Source organism: Mesitornis unicolor, unplaced genomic scaffold (genome assembly GCF_000695765.1).
Source record: "Mesitornis unicolor isolate BGI_N332 unplaced genomic scaffold, ASM69576v1 scaffold11964, whole genome shotgun sequence".
NCBI classification, from domain to species: domain Eukaryota; kingdom Metazoa; phylum Chordata; class Aves; order Mesitornithiformes; family Mesitornithidae; genus Mesitornis; species Mesitornis unicolor.
Genome location: NW_010180818.1, coordinates 48,953 through 66,199, shown reverse-complemented (window position 1 = coordinate 66,199; position 17,247 = coordinate 48,953). Strand labels below are relative to the sequence as shown.

Below are 17,247 nucleotides of genomic sequence, written 5' to 3'. Positions count from 1 at the left end.
AGACTACAGTGTGATGATTCAGCTAGGAAATACCTCCTGTTGTCTTTAAAACAGCTTAGGTGAATTGTTATATTTATTTTGCATAGTGGACTTTAGATCATGATTGCTTCATTCTTCGTTTGTTCCTTTACTCCCTGCCAACCTTTGAACTTCTGCTTCGGAGTTTGAGTTTCTTTTTTTCTTTCCTTGCATTGGTTATGTTAGAATCTGACCCAAAACCACAATTTTAGCTGGATGCAAGAACATTAGTAAATTGTCTTCTTAAAACTGTTATGTCTGAGGGTAAAGAATACAAGCCAATAAGTAGTTAAGGAAGCCAATACTGGTTTTGTTACCCTGATTTGATTCCAATGCCAATTTTAAGCCCTTGATGTCTTACTTTTTTTTTTTGCAGCTGCCTACGGAATCATTGTTTTATCGAGCTGTTCTTCAGGTTATTATTGAAGAAATGTATGGTGTCACCAAAAGGTAGGAAGCTCTGAATTCACAGAATACGAACCAAAGTTCTGATTCTCTTCCACCTCTATTCCGTTGAGAAAAAATTTCCTAGAAAGCAAAAAGGTGTAAGAATCAGTCTCATTGGAATGTTACTTATTACTTATTGGTATTAAAATGCAGGATAGATTTGTTCATCCTAAATCCACATCACAAATCCATTGCCCTTCCTTTTCCAATAGCTGAAATAGGTCCTCCTTGGTACTGGATACGTGGCTAAAACGTATCTTCACCAGGGAACGGATTGCAGATTCACTAGAAAGTCAATCTAGTCCTGGGGTCCCTGTTATGCAAAGGTCCTGGCAGCGGTAATGCTACAGAAGACAAAAAGACATTTCTATTTGTCCTGAGATAAACTGCTAAAAGCCCAATGGCCAGCATGGCTGTGATGAGCTACTTAGGGCCGATGCCTGTGCTAGGGAGTACTGTGCACCTGTAGGATGGGATTTGGAGAGATGGTGCTGAGGACCTGACATCTGCACTATACTCACTTTAGGAGTTGTAGTTTTATCTAATTCTGTGGGATGTATGCCCGTTAGTACTAGGAGCACATCCAGAAGCACACCTTCCAGTATAATTTTATTTGAAAATAATCCTTTTTTTTTTGAGCTGTGATCCTATTGCAAAATGTGAACCAAGGCATAGGAGGTGACCAAAACTACAAAATTCACTTCGGAAGTGTACTCCTTATCTAAAATAAGTGCTAATGCAGATACTCCCAAATCTTTTGCTAAATGTAGAGCCAGACAACTTACCCTTCAGAAGATCAAACGTTTGAAAGATGAAATGCTTTTTTTTTAAATTTTAAAATTATGTGAAATATAACACACAAAACAATGGCTATTGAATTGTAAAAAAAAAAAGAAAAGAAAAAGTGAGAAATAGATGTTAATATGTTTAATTTGTGAAAGGAATCATAATTTGAAGGAAGTAACTAAGCAATGAAATAGTAGCAATGGCTGCCTTGGAAAAACTTCCTTCCTCTGCCCAGTTTCACTGCTGAGCTTGATGTTACATGCTGTGGAATATCCCTGTGGTCCATTTGAGTCAGCTGTCCCAACCATGTCCCCTCACACTTCTTGTGCACCCCCAGCCTACCCCCTGGGGGACAGAGGGACAAACAGAGAAGGCCTCGATGCTGTGCAATCACTTTTTGATAATAGCTGACACATCGGTGTGTTCCCAGCACTGTTTTTGTCACAAATCCAAAGCACAGCAGTGTATGGGCTGCTGTGAAGTTAGCTCCATGCCCGCCACAGCCAGACAGTATCTTTCCTCTGGAAGTCTGTGATCAGGAGGCAGATGCTGTCTTCCAAAGAATGACCTAACAGCATAATCATTAACTGATATTCAGACAGCATCAGTCCAAATGTTGGGGTGCCTCCAAGTATTAAATAAGACTACAGAAATGATTGTCAATGAGTGGAGATCCTTGCCAGCTAAACAGCATTAGAGCTGCCACCAAGTGAAGTCTTTCTGTTGACCTCAGTACCTGTTAATTCTGATCTTTAAATAAGGAGAAAAGGAGTTTATTAAGAACAAAGAGGGGGGAAAAGTTTTAAACCAAGATATTTATATTTCATATTTGTCTTGGAGGTGGAGAAGTGTATTAAGTAATTCAGTAGCTGAAAATTCTGTAGCTGAAAATGTAACTCCTACACTGCACAGCTGGAAGAGGAATTAGGACACAAGTCAAGAAAGGAAATTCAGACTAACAAAAGCTGTGTGTTGCTTCTCCAAAATATTTTAAACACAGAGAAGAGAACAAATGTAAGTGGCCTGTTAGGATTGAGTCTTCCTATATGTTTTTTAAGTTTTTGTGCATTATTTTAACATGTTTTCTGAAACAACCCAGATTTTTGGCTGGCTTCAAAAGTAGGCCATTCATTGGTAAACAGCAGAAAATTCTGGCATTACTTAATGAAATAAAAATTGTGAGGATAAAAACACAAGGTAACAAGCAAAAGTGAAATTTTACTCCAGCTTGGCATTTGCTCAGTCCAGTGGTTCATGGTAAATAAATTACAGTAGCATTACAGTAAATTATTGAAGTATTATAGCAGTACAGAAGGAAATATCTGTCAATGAAAATAAAGGGTTTTGTCATTCATACAGGGAAATAAAAATATTAGGGGAGAAATTAAAAAGAAACCTTCAACTCTTACATTTTTATGTAAAATAATAATCATACTATGACCATAGTACAATTGTATAGTTGCTGTATGTAGAAATTTCTTCAAGTATTAGTTAGCTCATTTTGTTATAAGTAAAAGGGAGGAAAAGGAAAATTGTTACTAACTTGGCAGTAGTAGCTGTCCAACTATTTATTTTCACTGGATTAAAAATTCAATTAAAAATGAGTTTAAAATGTGTAAATTTCTGTTGCTGGAAGTATAAAAGCTTGAATCTCAGTGCTCTATTTGCAGTGATCGACATGTTGGAAAAATTTTTTCCAAGTCATCCTCCTTCATAGATTACGTCAGAAAGTCTCTGAAAAAGCTGGAACTGGATGATTCAAAGGTAAGTCACTAAACAGAGACTTCATGAAGTTCTTATTCCATGCAAGTTGTTGAAGTCAGCACCACGATGCAATGTTTAAGCCACAGATTATTTGGTTTGTATATTGTTGTTTATGTATAAAGCATTCTCATTTTTATTTATCTTAATAGAACACATCCATGCTTATTTTCATGTATTGAAAAAAAACCATAATAAAGTTGGTTTTTTTCATGTTTTTTGGAAATAGACTTCCATGTATAAATTCTTTAAATTATTTTGTTCTAAAACAACTTTATTATAATCACTTCATATAAAACCAATCCCTTTTTCTACATGGTGCTCATGCTCAGAATTTTTTTTAAGCCTTTCCAGTATTTCTGAAGTTAATTCTGCAAATCTACTCTGAGGCAAAAAAATGTAATATGTACTCTATTTTATATATGCTGGCATTTAGAAGTAAATGTACTTTTCAAATGACGGGTGAAGTAGGCATTAAGAACTCCTTGTCTTTGCTGATACTATACATCCTGATAAAAGTAACTGTTGCACCCTTTTAAATCCAGCTGAAATACTATCCTATACAAACATGTTACTTTATTGTCTGTATTTTATTTTAAACTGAAACTGATAAAACAGATTTCCATGAATAATGAATCACATAGTAAACACTTTGACCCCTTTTTATTTTCATTTTTCTGCAGCAGTATTAGCTTGATCCCTTAGGACACCTTTTGAAACTGAAAAATGTAACATTATTGCAAGATAGGCAATTCCATCCATGTAGTATGTTTCTCTTACAGTTTAGTTCCTAAAGTATTTCCAATTTATTTTAGCCTTTAGAGAGTCTCTTTAAGTGTCCTTTGAAGACTTTTGAAGGCCTAATACTTTTTTTTGCTGTTTAGACAAATAATGTTAGGGATAAATATTACGATTTTTAAATAACTTTCCTAGATAAAGCAAAAGAAGGAAGTACAAAATTGAGATTTAAACTTATAAAAACCTTTCAGAGATATTTTTGTGTTCTTGAGTGTCTTGTCTTAGTACTACAACTGCTAAATTGGTCAACAGATGGCAACATAGCATTAGGCATGGAATATGACTGTGTGAAGATCACAACCATGCCATGAGAACAAGTTGTGCAACAGCAACACTAGAGAATATTAGACTGTCTATTTAAAAATTTAGTATAGAAGAAAGAAAATGGTAGGTGTGGCAGTATGTAAAATATTTAGGGTAAATGTTATAGTCTTTGTTAAAGCAGTGCTTAAAATCTATAGTCAAAGTGACAAATCACTTCAAATTTGTCAGGCTCATCAAACCGTGAACTAGGAGAAAAATGCAAAACCAAATAGACAAGTAAATGCAAATAACATTGGAATCATGCTTACAGTATGAAGAAAAATTCTTATGCCTGAGGTTCATTGTGTTTTAAAAGGATTATATTTAATTCTGTTTGCAAATTGAGTTACCTGCTTGCCTTTCTGGATAAATAGGAGCTAACATGATGCATTTACCCCAGCTGAAAGTAACTATTAAATGGTGTTCTCCACAGTACATGTACAATTACCCAAAAGCAATAGTGGATTGTTTGTGCACTAATCAGTTGTCTGAATCATTGATTAGGCTCTGCTGGTAGAGAGTTATACATCCTTTTCTTTAAAAACAGTAAGCATCGAAGTTTTGGGTCAATATTTTAGACACACCACCTTTGGCCAGAAAAGGTCTGGACAAATGCAGGTTGCCCTGAGCGAAAGATGCCTGTCAACAGCACTTGAAGCTGCACTTGTTTGTGTGGGTGCTAAAGACCTGATTCAATTAAAGCCTCATTGCATATATTTCTCCTCATTTTTTTTTGTGCAGCTGGCTGCATACTAAAGAGCGAAATTTATGCTGATCAAAACAATATTGTTTTTTATTTCCCATCTATGTTGAAATTTGCAGCAGCACAAAACCATGCTATTTTGATACTACTGAGAGGAAAGTTGTTACTGATCCCTCAACAGTGGTTGTGACACTGCAGTTTTCATGGTGGAGTCAGCACCATATCTGAACAATATTGGAGAATGAGTTAAATTCCTCTATTCAGAAAAAAAATACTTACATAGCTAAAAATGTGATGAAGCCTAAACATTTGCTCTCAGCAACAACAAAAATCAAAGAGAAATTTATGCAGAATTTGTTTTCTAGCTCTGTTTTTAAAAATGAACAAAAGAACAGCTGTACAGCATAGACCAAATGTCTACTCCGTCTCCGACAGTGGCCAAAAACTGATGCCTTGGGAAGAATACAAGGCGAGAGTAAGCATATATGAAGCATACTTCCAGAATAATAAAAAATGTGCCTGTCATTCAGAAATAAAGGAGGCAATCATTGTCTGAATATATAAATTTATGTAGGTGGTGTTAAAAAAAAAGCTAAAACTTACTAACACATGTAATACAACCAGAGAACTATGAGAAAAAATGGTTTGCTTATGAGTCTCTGTTCTACATATGCAAAACTATTTTCCAAAAAGCAGACGTCAAAAAACAGCGAGTCTCAGGTCTTTTACTATGCTTATCAGAAAATTGAAGTGAGTTTAATCTCTGCATGGTAATAAATGTACTGAGAAGTAGAAGGGCAGCAGCACTAAGGTTTTAGGAGTCACTGCCAGGCTTTGGCAGCTTGACATAAAGTCATGGCTGTTTTTGATGACTGGACACAAGCATCCTGCCAAACCCATGATTCATGATGAGCACCACAGCTGCTTGCTTCATACACACCAGTGCCTTCATTCCTGATACAGGGGTGGCCGTGATGCAGTCCAGTTGTTTTCCAGTCTGCACAAATGTGGAGGCAAGATAAAGAGAGCAAATGCATAAGACACCTAACCTGCCTCATTTATTTAAGTGTATGCCTTTTGCTAAATATAGAACTGATGGAGACTCTTACCAGGTATAAATATCCAAACAGTAAGTTAATTTTTGCTATTGATTTTTGGTAAAGATAAATTATTTAATCCTGCCATTTCTTCATGTGAACAAGCCCTTCTGCCTCTTTCATTCATGAGATAGATGTGAAGATCTTTGCTTATTTGAAATAAGAAACAGACCGTTTATGAAAAGATTGTCAATCAGAAGTGAGTTAAAGTGAGATAAAACAGTAAAATAGATTTTTCTACCAAAAATATAGCATTTGTCAATCACCTAGAGGCATTCATTCCTACAAATTACTGTTCAGGGACTGAAGTTTACTATTACCTTAGCAAAAATAATTTCCTCCATTGAGTTTCTTTTCAATGTGGAAGAGTCTGTCAAGTCCAGGGTAAACACTGAGATGCAAATGAACTTTTTTTCCCACCTTTTGGTACAAGATCATTCCTTTCACACATCTTTCCACCTCAGTAGTAAAACCAAGACATAAACCATGACTACTGAATATTTGACAAAATATTCTCATTTTGTGAGGGCAGAGAGAGAGGTCTTTTGGTGTGAGCTTGATGCTTCACAGGTATGGTTATATTGCTTCTAGCTTCAGAACTAATGGAATTGCTCTGTGGGCCAGGGATCCTTGCCCAAGACTTCAGTAATTGGTCTGGATGTACACCAAGGCAATATTTTATTCTGAGTTGTTTTCTTTGTCGTAGCTCACTCTGCTCCTATATACTCCAATGGGCAGAACGTTCAATGGCGCTTAGATATGGGAGAAATTATTCTATCACATTTCTTTTCCCTTTTATTCATTGTTTAATGTAATTTAACATGAATGTGGGACTCTTGTTTGAGAAAATGAAGGATTCATTGCTGTTCTTTCTCCTAGGGGAGCTCGCTACACTTGTTAGCCTTGCTCTTTCAAACAGCAAGAGCAGTCGCTCCTTCCTCTTCAGTAGAACATGTTTCAGCTCTCTCTGGGGCCACTTTGCAGATGGAATTAAAACGAAGCCTCTTTATTAATGTATTTGGTTTCTGCTTAAGATGATGAGTGCTATAAATGGCATTGCCACAGTAAAAAGTCCTTGTATAAGTATTTATGTATTTCCAGAGTCTTTGGAAACAAAAAAATCAAAATTTTCTTAAATTGCCTGGTGTCCCATACTTAGTGGGGTAGATTAGCAAAAGATCTTTCATAGGGCCTGGCTTTAAGGTGATTAAAGGGAGAAAGTTCTTACAAGGCTAAGGCATAGATGTGTGTAGTGGATCTGTGACCCAGCTTGGATCAGTTTCTGCTGGGAAGTGAGAGCCTCAGCGGGTGGAGCTGTTTAACAAAGAGAAGCTGGCCAGGATTCGCGTTAAGTGCAGTCTGGGTATAAGGAGAGAACGCTACTTAATGCCACGTCTGATTGCAGGAAGATATACAGGGCTGGAAACACTCCAGACACATCCGCAAAGAAAAGCTATTAGTCACTTTGATTTCATCTCCTGCTATATTCACACTATAGTTACTGCCATGGGCTAATGGCATATAAGGTAGTTACTTTGTCTTAGTCAAAATACTTCACAGATCACTTAACCCTTTCAGAGGTAGGCATATGCTGGGGAGATACAATAGCAATTGCAGAGGTAGGGTCACCTTAAGCTTTCACTCACAAAGAGAAGTTTATGTGCCTGTCAGCGAGTGTGTTGTTGCAGATTTACTTGGTTTTGTTTAACTGGGCTTCCCAATCTCCTGTGACCAGTGTTTCTCAGTTTCGAACAGTCTAGTGTCTGCACATAACTGAAGCTGCTGGGGCTCTGTCCCCGGAAAAAGTCATATATTTGCCTCATCTAACAACCTCAGATGAGGTCTGCAACAATAAGCAGATGGTTGATGCTCAGTTTCCACCATCCCCATTTGCTCCAACCCAGACCAGACTTCTTAAAAACAGCTGCTGCCCATTTGTCTTTTTCTGATCGTCTGCTTCAGGTAGAGCATCCCAAAAAGATTTTCAGCTGTCGGGTCTCAACCAGCGGGCCAGTAAAGGGCACTAGGCCTTTCTGTGAGGTCTTGTACCTATCACAGTAGCATTTTCATTCATAACACAGTAAGAGAAACTCGTGTCCTGTAAGAAGCCCATCTATCATCTTAAGTAATTTAAACAACTTTGATATTTGATATATTATGTCTAGCAATGTTAGACACAAAATATTTCAAAGCCTTGACATAGCTATGTAGCTAAATTTAGATATAAGTGGTATCCTCATGTATATTCTGCAGAGGTTATGTATTTAGAAATATATTTAATTAAGTAAATGTGTTGATGCTTTCTCTACAATAACCAAGACTTTTTGGTTTATTCATAATTAATAATGAATTAATAATTACTTAATCCTTTTCTTAAATTAGTTGTGGTTGCATTTTTAATATACTTAAATAAATTCAAAGATATCAGATATACACTGGACTTACTAGTTCAATTTTATTGGAATTTCTAAATTACTTCCCTTTGCTACATGGACTTCGTGTTTTTGCAAACTCCAGACTATTTAATTTTGAGTGGTAAAACTGGTAGATAATACTGAAATCAGAATTTGTGTGAATTTTTTTTTTTATTAAGTGTTTATTTTTCATCAGACAAAATTTTTTTCTTATGTCTTTGGACACTTTATATAGTTAGTGTGAATAGTTGATATCCATTTCATATAGCAGTGGTGATTTTTTAAAACAGTGATACTTTTTATGAAAGCACAAGAGCATGCGTGTGTGACTTTTTGCTTTCATTTTGATGATTCAAATTCCTAATTATAACATTAGCGTATGTGCAAAGCCTGAAAACTAAGTAGCTGAGCTGAGTGATCTCTCAGTGCTGTAACTATCAAGTGAAAAATAAGGTCAGAGGTCTGAGTTTTTTAAGACAATAATAAAATAACTGATTCTGTTTATTTTTTTTAATTAAGTAAGGATGTGTTAATTTTAGAATAACTGCTTTTACACTTGGAGCATACATAGCGTTTTATTAGAAATTTCAGTGATTTATCACTAGTTTAGAAACACAGTTTTAATGTTTCCTTTTTATAATTGCTCAGATGGTAGAGTGAACATGGATTAAGGAGATGTCGTCTCTTATTTTAAGATGAGGCAGTTATTCATGTTAGCTAAATCTGTATTTAATATATTGGGCTTAGTCCTGAATAAATTTTCAGCAGAGATAAATTATGTTGTACTTGCTTGCATTTATTTATATGATAATGGTGCTCTTTTTAAAATTAATACAAAAATAGTTCCAATTTGCTGTGTTCAGATTCCTTTAGTCTTAGATGGAAACACTCTAGTCAAAGCACTGCAAAGCCAGGAACTTAAAGATGGGGCTTTCAGAGAGGCTGCTGCTAAGAGACTCAGATGTCCTGATTCCATAGATGCTTTGTGAACATGCGGTGGTAAATGTGCATCACAGATAACTTCACAGTCAGTGGCTGGGAAAGTCTTTGGAAACACCTCTTGTGTTTCTTAGGATCCATCCCTAAGACCATGTTTCCCCCCTTTGCAGCCCAAACCAGGAGCCATCTGACAAGTCTTTAGAAGCTTTGTGATCCATCTGAGGAAAATGCAGGTGGAAGTCCTGTCTGCCCATACTGGCTCTCAGTCCAACCTGTGTCATGAGCTGTCCTGGGTTTAGCCCCTAATCATGTTCTACTCATGTAATGGTGAGTAGGCTTTGAGGATATTCCTTCCCATTTCCACATCTGTGCTTCTCCTACAATACCATTTGCAATGTGTCACGTATATTTCCTAGGTTGTTCCTACAGCAGCTGTGCTTCAGATGTTCTAATGTTCTTGTGATTCATTGAATTTGAACACAACTATGTCAAAATATGCTGAGCAGAATGTTTTTCCTGTTTTTTCATAATTTTAAATGACGTAATTAAGAGAAACTGTGCTCTTTACACATCATTAACAACCAGTGATGTAATTAAATGAGCAGGTGAGCCTGGGACAAGATAAAAAGCCTCTGTCCTTATGGAGCTTGTCAGGATAAGTTGCCTTACAGTATTTAGAAAGCTGCACTTTATTAAAACAAGGTGTTTGGGCAGTTCAATCCTTCCTAGAAAATGCTTAATAAGGTTTCCACAGCCATGTGAGAACATTCTAAAGTAATAGACTGATCTTTACTTCTTCCACCTTTAATACAGATGATATGTCTACATTTTTGCAGGCAAAAGTAGTTCTTCATATGAATTTCTGATTTACTGACCTTACAAGATTTTGGCCAAAGGACCATGGCATTCACTAAACCTCTCTCAAAGGATGACTTGAGTGAAGAATTGCTAAGCTTACATTCAGCCCTGATACGAACTTTTTAACCAAATGAATTGCTTTTGCTTCCTAAATTCAAATGGCTGAATATGTTACTCATTTCTCATGTATAATGTTTCTTAGTTTCTGAAAACTGAGCCTTAACTAGAAAATTACTACTGGCAAATTCATAATTTAAGTTTTAGTGTGGTGTGCTCTTTGAGATACCAATGGGCTAAACCAATTAATTTTTTTTAATATATTGGAAGAATGTTAAGTGCCACTAGAATGTTTTCTGAGAACTTGGTGGGTTTTGTGATTATCTATCTTTTTTTCATTTCTATCAGCTGAACTGCATTGAAAGAAGCTACTTTCTTGGAAATTAACTATTATTAAGATAAACAACACTGCCTTCCCAGGTTGTGAACAAAACACCTTGTCTCTTTGCACTGTGACAGTGGTGCACACTTTCTTTTAAACTCATTTCTTTGTGGATTGGTGTGGTGGGTTGAACACCAGAAACACTTAAGAGGAACTGGAGGGCAGCAAGGTCTCCAGTGACCTAGTTATGTACATATGCTATAGGTGGCACTAAAACTATACCATAGGTCAGACTCATCTGTTGGGGATACTGGGAGACCCAAGAGTCAACAGAGAGAGCCCTGAGAGCAGTGAGATAGCACACCTGTGGTGGGCTGCTATCCCACAGACATGCTGATGGAGCACAGGCTGAAAATAAAACGTTCAGGCACAAGGAGGGTGACAATTAGTCATACCATACTTAAAATTTCTCCCGAGAGTACATTTTCAGAGTTGTGTCCTTCCCTAGACTAAGAGTATTTTGACTGAATATCAGGCTCTTTTACTGCCTACACGCCCTACAGAGGAGAGCCAGAGCCTAAGGATGCTGTTCCACAGTCTGTGAAATCAGATGTAAGTCCTCTTTGCTGCCTCAGAGGGACTGCATTCCCCTGCACTCACTGCACATTTCAATGTTCCCCTCTCTTCTTGTACCAGTCACAAACACTAGCAAGAGTACAGGAAAGCAGTAAGGCAACCCTTGTAGCAGAGCAGTGTCTTACATCAGTTCAGAACACTTGGGAGACCATACCATACAGCAACTTTTTACAGTTTTCCCATGACTAAGGTAGTTAAATATAATGTAATGTAATGTAATGTAATATAGTGTAAAATGATGTAAAACAGATAATGAAATTGCTGAGAAACTTAAATTTATTTAGAACTTTGTTTAAAATTAATTTCAAATTAATGCAGTCTATATTTTTTATAATTATATCTTATTGAAATAAAAGTCACATCTCTTTAAGATTCCTTGTCAGACAAAAATGTTATGCTACCATTATTGGGATTGTATTTTGTCTGTTTCAACAACAGTTATACTTGAAGACAGCATTATGCACGTATACTTTATAGGCTGCAATACAAGTGTTACCCGAGCCTTCTCATTCAGTATTTCCCTAACTAACAACTGAACCAGGAAATCTGTGAGCTGAAATTCCTTCTGTTCAAGCTAACAGTTGAGAAAGTCAACTCTTCAACAATTGTAAAATGCATTAACTGTGTGTAAACTTATTTAGTGCCTACATTTTTTGACTGTTTAGACTCAGTTAATTGCCGTGTTAGAAATCATGGGAAAGTGGAGCGTATTGTTTTGGCTTTGGATCAACATTTGCCCAATGGCTGTACACAATAAAAAGCATCAAAATTATAAATAATCTTACCGAAGACCAACCAGTTTGAGGTATTTGCTGTCATTTAAAGATACCAGCACTGAACTTAAGATTATAAGAAATCTCAGGTTAAACATCCACCTCTTTCCCAATTTCTGCAGAAATACTCCTTTTTAGTTCTCATTATAGTTGTATATATTCAGGTTATTTCATGTCTTAATGTTACTATACAATTCCACTACTGACAGTTCTCCAGTCTTTATGTATGTGGCTTTTCAACATTTTTTTAAAACAAAATCAGCAAAGAAATACTGGCCAAAACCTCTCTGTATGTATTGAAGCTTACTTGAATGTCAGTAGCATAAGCTAGATCTTTGAGTGCAGAATCATTATTAAGACAAGTGAATGATACATGTATTCGGATTTTTTCATGCATTTTTACTCAGGCCATGAATTCATAGTATCAAAACCATGATGCAAGAAAAAAGAGCCGTGCATGGATTTATAGGTTTATTTTTTTATATACACAAATTTGTGGCAACCCTGCATAGCGAATGGTTGCGTACACATTTCTGGTGGCTAAATGAAGCTTGCTTTGCATGTGTAAGTACAATTCTGTTCCTGAAAATGCAAACAGTAATTTACTCCTACTTCACTGTGGCAGAGTAGCTGCAGATTGTGTGGGGTACTTTTTAATGACTGAAGCCAGGTGACAAGCTGTTACTGGCACAGACAAAGCCAATGTTATCTGGGTTTTGGTCTTCTTCCAATAAACTGACCACATAGCTAGCTACCAGGTACCCTTTTCATGCCCTTTTCTATCAGTGCTCTATGGTGGACACTTCCTCTCTTTTCCAGCTGGACTGCTGCATTGAATTGGTTCAGCGACCAAACTTTTAATTAAGGTACAGTTTGGAATAGTACCTGATCAATCCATGACAGCAGGATGCATTCAGTCAGAACCTGTAGTAAGCAAGGAGGGAGTGGAAAAGCATTTGGTCTCATTACTTGAGTATGGCAATATCCAAGAGACATTTTTGACCCAGCTTTTTGTTTGTCAAATATTTCACAGCTTGTTTATTTTAATTAGAGTGCTTCATGTTGAAAAATGCAGAACGTAAAGGAAGCAAAAGCAGAAAGGCTTCATGATCCCATTCTTACAAATACAGATCTTTGTTTTTTAAATCCAAATAGCCTTTAATTTCAAAAATCCATTATACTAAAACCCTTTTAATTCTCAGTTGAAACGAAAAGCTTATAGGGCAGAAGTGAAACAAACTGTTTTGTTTATCTCATGACTGATATATTTTTGTTGGTTTGGCTCTTTAGAGGGGAAAAGAAGAACAAACCCTTAGATATTTGCACAGCTTTACTGAAAATAAAATAGTAACAAGACCAAAAATGCCCTGTTATTCCACATTAGTACTGCTAGATCAGCTACTCAACCTTGCCTCTGTAGTTGGGAAAAAGTACTTTATAAATTAAAAAAAATAAAGACTGAAAGACTACAAAAGTTCCTCTAACCCATCTTGTTTTAAGGCAGAGTTAGAATTTAGTGTCATTCCTGAAGAATATTTGTCTAATCTTCTTAAAGCTTCCTGTGAAGGAGACTGACAATCTCCTCAGTCCTTAATTGCCCTCAAAGAGAGAAAGTTTCTTCAAGTTTTTGGTCATTTTTTTTTCTTTTGTTGCAGTGCAATCCCATTAGTTTTTGACTTGCCCACTGTAGACAGAGTGAGAAATCTGTTCCCTGCTTTGTCGTGATAGCCTTGTAGAAACTGTTATTGTGCCCACTCTCAATTTCCTCTAATTTAGCCTGCTCAGTTCCAGTTCTCTCGGTCTTTCTTCATGGGTCATGTTTTCTAGATCTCTGATCTCTTTCCGTTCTCAGGGCTTTTTCAGAGAGTTCCTTTCTTTCTTTGAAATCTGATGCCCAAAAATGGATGCAGTATCCCAGCTCGAGCTTTGCCACTGCCAAGCAGAGTTGAAGGATTGCTTCCTGCGCTTTGCCGGCTGCTCTCCCGTACGTGTCGCAGAATGGTGATTGCTTTTTTCTGCGGTAGCACAACTGTGACTTTCACTTAGCTTGGGATCTGGTTTATCTCCCAGGCTGTCATTTGGTGTTCCCAATCCTGAACAGCTGATTATTTCTGCCTGAGCGTAGTCCCTTCTGCTTATCTGCACAGCATTTCAAACTTCTTTTCTAAGCAATGCTCCAGTTTCTGAAAATTATTTTAAGTTTCTGCAATGCCTTCCTCTTGTGCATTTGAAGGCTCAGTTAATGTGGTTTCTGTTCTGTCCTCTGAGTTCTTAATGAAAACATTGGAGTTTGTAATGAACCTCCAGCCGGCAGGTTGTTTCAGTTGTTCAGAGACTCATTAATAACTACTCTCTGGTTATGGTCATTCAGACAATTTTCACTTGCTTTATAATGCTTTAATCTAAACCTTATTTGTTAAATTTGCTTATGAAATTGTTATGTGAAATGGTGTCAAAAATCTTGCTGAAATCAAAATATATGCCAACCAGTTGTTTTTCGCTGTTGTGAATCCTTTCACCCTCCTTACAAGCAAAGCAGACTGACTTGTGATCTGTTCCTGACAAATTCATATTGACTATTACTCATCTGCTTATCTTTCAGTGGTTTTAAATTCTTTATTTGTTCCACTTTTTTCAGTACATTGAATTTGAACTATCTGCTCTATAATAAGACATACATCTACTGGTCTTCTGACATACCATCTTTGAGAACTTCTCAGTGACAATGAGTAATAGCTCTGAGGTCGCTTCATTCCCTTCTTGGCTGTCCTAGGATGAAGTTCATAGAATTGTAGAATCGCAGAATGGTTTAGGTTGGAAGGGACCTTAAAGATCATCCAGTCCAACCCCCCTGCCATGGGCAGGGACACCTCCCACCAGACCAGGTTGCCCAAAGCCCTGTCCAACCTGGCCTTGAACACTGCCAGGGAGAGGCCATCCACAACTTCCCTGGGCAACCTGTGCCAGTGTCTTACCACCTTCACAGTAAAGAATTTCTTCCTAATATGTAATCTAAATCTAGTTCATAATATGTACCTCACTTGAAAACTTAAAATTTGTGGAAATGTTTTCTAGTTTCTTTCCCTGTCTTAGGCTGAGATTTTACTTCTTTGTGACTTGGTTAGCCACATTTTTTCAGATGACTTTTCTAATAAAAGTGTGCAAAAATGTATTAAACACTTTACCTTTCCTAGTCTTTCGTCAGTACCATTGCAAAGCTGTGGACTAGCTCTTTCCGTAGCCACCACCCAGTATAGCCGTACTGCAAACTCCCAATACTGAAGAAGCACCTCAAACTCTGTCAGTTGCGCTTTTCCCACCAATAATGTTGCAGACCTGCTTCCCACTATTCTGACAGGTTCCTTAAGTGGCCAGCTTAACCATCCTGTCTAGCACGCAGGACTGTGGAGAGCAGAAGGGTAGAGAGATTAAAAAATTTCCTTTAAAACCTGGAAAATGTTGTAGTCTGGCTGGCCTAGAGATCATGCTTTGTGAAGAGCACTTACAGTCATAGCTCTGGCTACCTGCTGTGGTGCAATGGCTGCCGAGGGCTGAAAAGGGAAGGAGTATTTGGCTTAGTCAAGTTCTTGAGCTGCTTTTGTATCAAATTCAGGCCCAAATCACAGCATTTGCGGTCACAGTGGCAGTGCTGGCAGTGCTGCATCAAGTGACTGGGAAAGGAAGAGGACAACAAGTAGTAGTTCAAATTAAGTAGAGAAAGTTTTATATTAAGGATGGATAACTTGAAAGCACAGAGAAACAAAGTATCGTATGCAGAATCTGATAGTAGGTTTTGTAATGTGCAATACCATCCAGGAGTCCTGACTGAAGCCTGTTACTCTCACACCAGAATCCTTTCCTCAGCTATTTAAATAAATCTCTTGGGGACAAGGTTGAGGAGGGGATGAGATATATGGGAAAGGAAATGAGAATGTTATCTCCATTTTGCTGTGTAATGCTCATTAAGAATGGCTAGAGCTTTCTGAATAATGAATGTATGTCAGTATTTCATGTCAGTGCAAATGCTGTCTGAAGAACAGTTATTGCAAATGAGATCTGAGAAACTGCTATTGGAAAATTATTATAAACCTTAGGAAAGTGCTAATTTCAGAAACAAAACACAGATTTCATTTTGTAGTATGATTCTGAATTAGGAAAAAAATATTTCATTTTTAAGTTCTCTTGAAAAAGTAACTAGAATAACTAATATCTCTTTTTTATTTCCTTGCAGCTCCCAGACAGCCACATAATGGATTATTATGAAAAATACAAGCACAGAATGAATGAGCTTGAAGCATTTAATATGGTAAAAGTTATAGGATTAATACCATTACCTTATATATATGTGCTAGTCTAGAGCAAAGTCCTGTGTAGTTTTATGTGGAGGTGGACTGTCTTACACTATGGTATGCAATCTCAAAAACAAAGCAGCTCCCCCTTCCAAACTTTGAAGCATATCCTATTCCAAAACTATATTAGGTGTCAGTAAAATAATAAAGCGAACACATGGAAGATTCTTTTTCAAGAGGGACTATTACCCTGGAAAATGAAATGTCAGTCTCCTTTTAAACCTAGACTGGTCTCCATGCAGTTATTTCATAAAAATTCTTTTTATTAAAATTCATTATTTCCCTCTTTAAAATTGTTCTGCTTCATATAATATCATTTTCTCCTTGGACAATGTCTCAAAGCCAACTAAATAACATAGTTTCCTGACTTTATGGCATTCCGTGTATTTTTGATCTTTAATATAATCTGTTTTGGAGATGTCCATCCCATGGGGAAAATTGGCAAGGTGACATTTGTACAGCAAAACCACTAGAAAATGATTGATCTTCCTGGAATTGCTCTGTGGAAGTGTAGCCAATTGGAAGTGTATTGTCTCTCTTTCCCAAAATCATTATAGCATCTGATCTTTCTTTCAGCTGAAGGTTGTTCTGGCTCCCTGCATAGAAGTTTTGATACTTCTGGATCGTCTTTGCTACCTCAAGGAGCAGGTATTTTTGCATTATATTTTATGATACCTAAAGGCTACATCAGTGAAATGAGACTATTTCAGCCAATTTATTACTGTGCAGACCAAAAGTCTCTGTTGCAAAATTATTATTCTCATCATATTTGCAAAAATATAAACATTCATTCCATTTAGTATAAACATATGCCCAGCAGATGTTTTTATTTTCAGCAGAGCAGCAACAGTAAAGTTAATGTTCTTTTAATTATATGGTAATTACTAGTCAATAGACAGTAAAAAATAAATTCATTAAATATGCAACAAATCTTATTTTTTAAAATATATTGAGTTATTTAATAATTAAAAAGAATATTGGAATTG

The 17,247-nt window shown here is 36.7% G+C and overlaps 1 protein-coding gene across 1 annotated transcript in view; it reads left to right on the top strand.

Annotated features, from left to right (window-relative positions):
• METTL25 (methyltransferase like 25) overlaps positions 1-17,247 on the top strand; it is a 60,872-nt gene that overhangs the window by 42,296 nt on the left and 1,329 nt on the right. The window contains exons 8-11 of the mRNA XM_010183208.1: positions 395-468; positions 2,922-3,015; positions 16,144-16,218; positions 16,838-16,909. Of these exons, the coding sequence (XP_010181510.1) occupies positions 395-468; positions 2,922-3,015; positions 16,144-16,218; positions 16,838-16,909 (315 nt within the window). The remainder of the gene's footprint in view (positions 1-394; positions 469-2,921; positions 3,016-16,143; positions 16,219-16,837; positions 16,910-17,247) is intronic.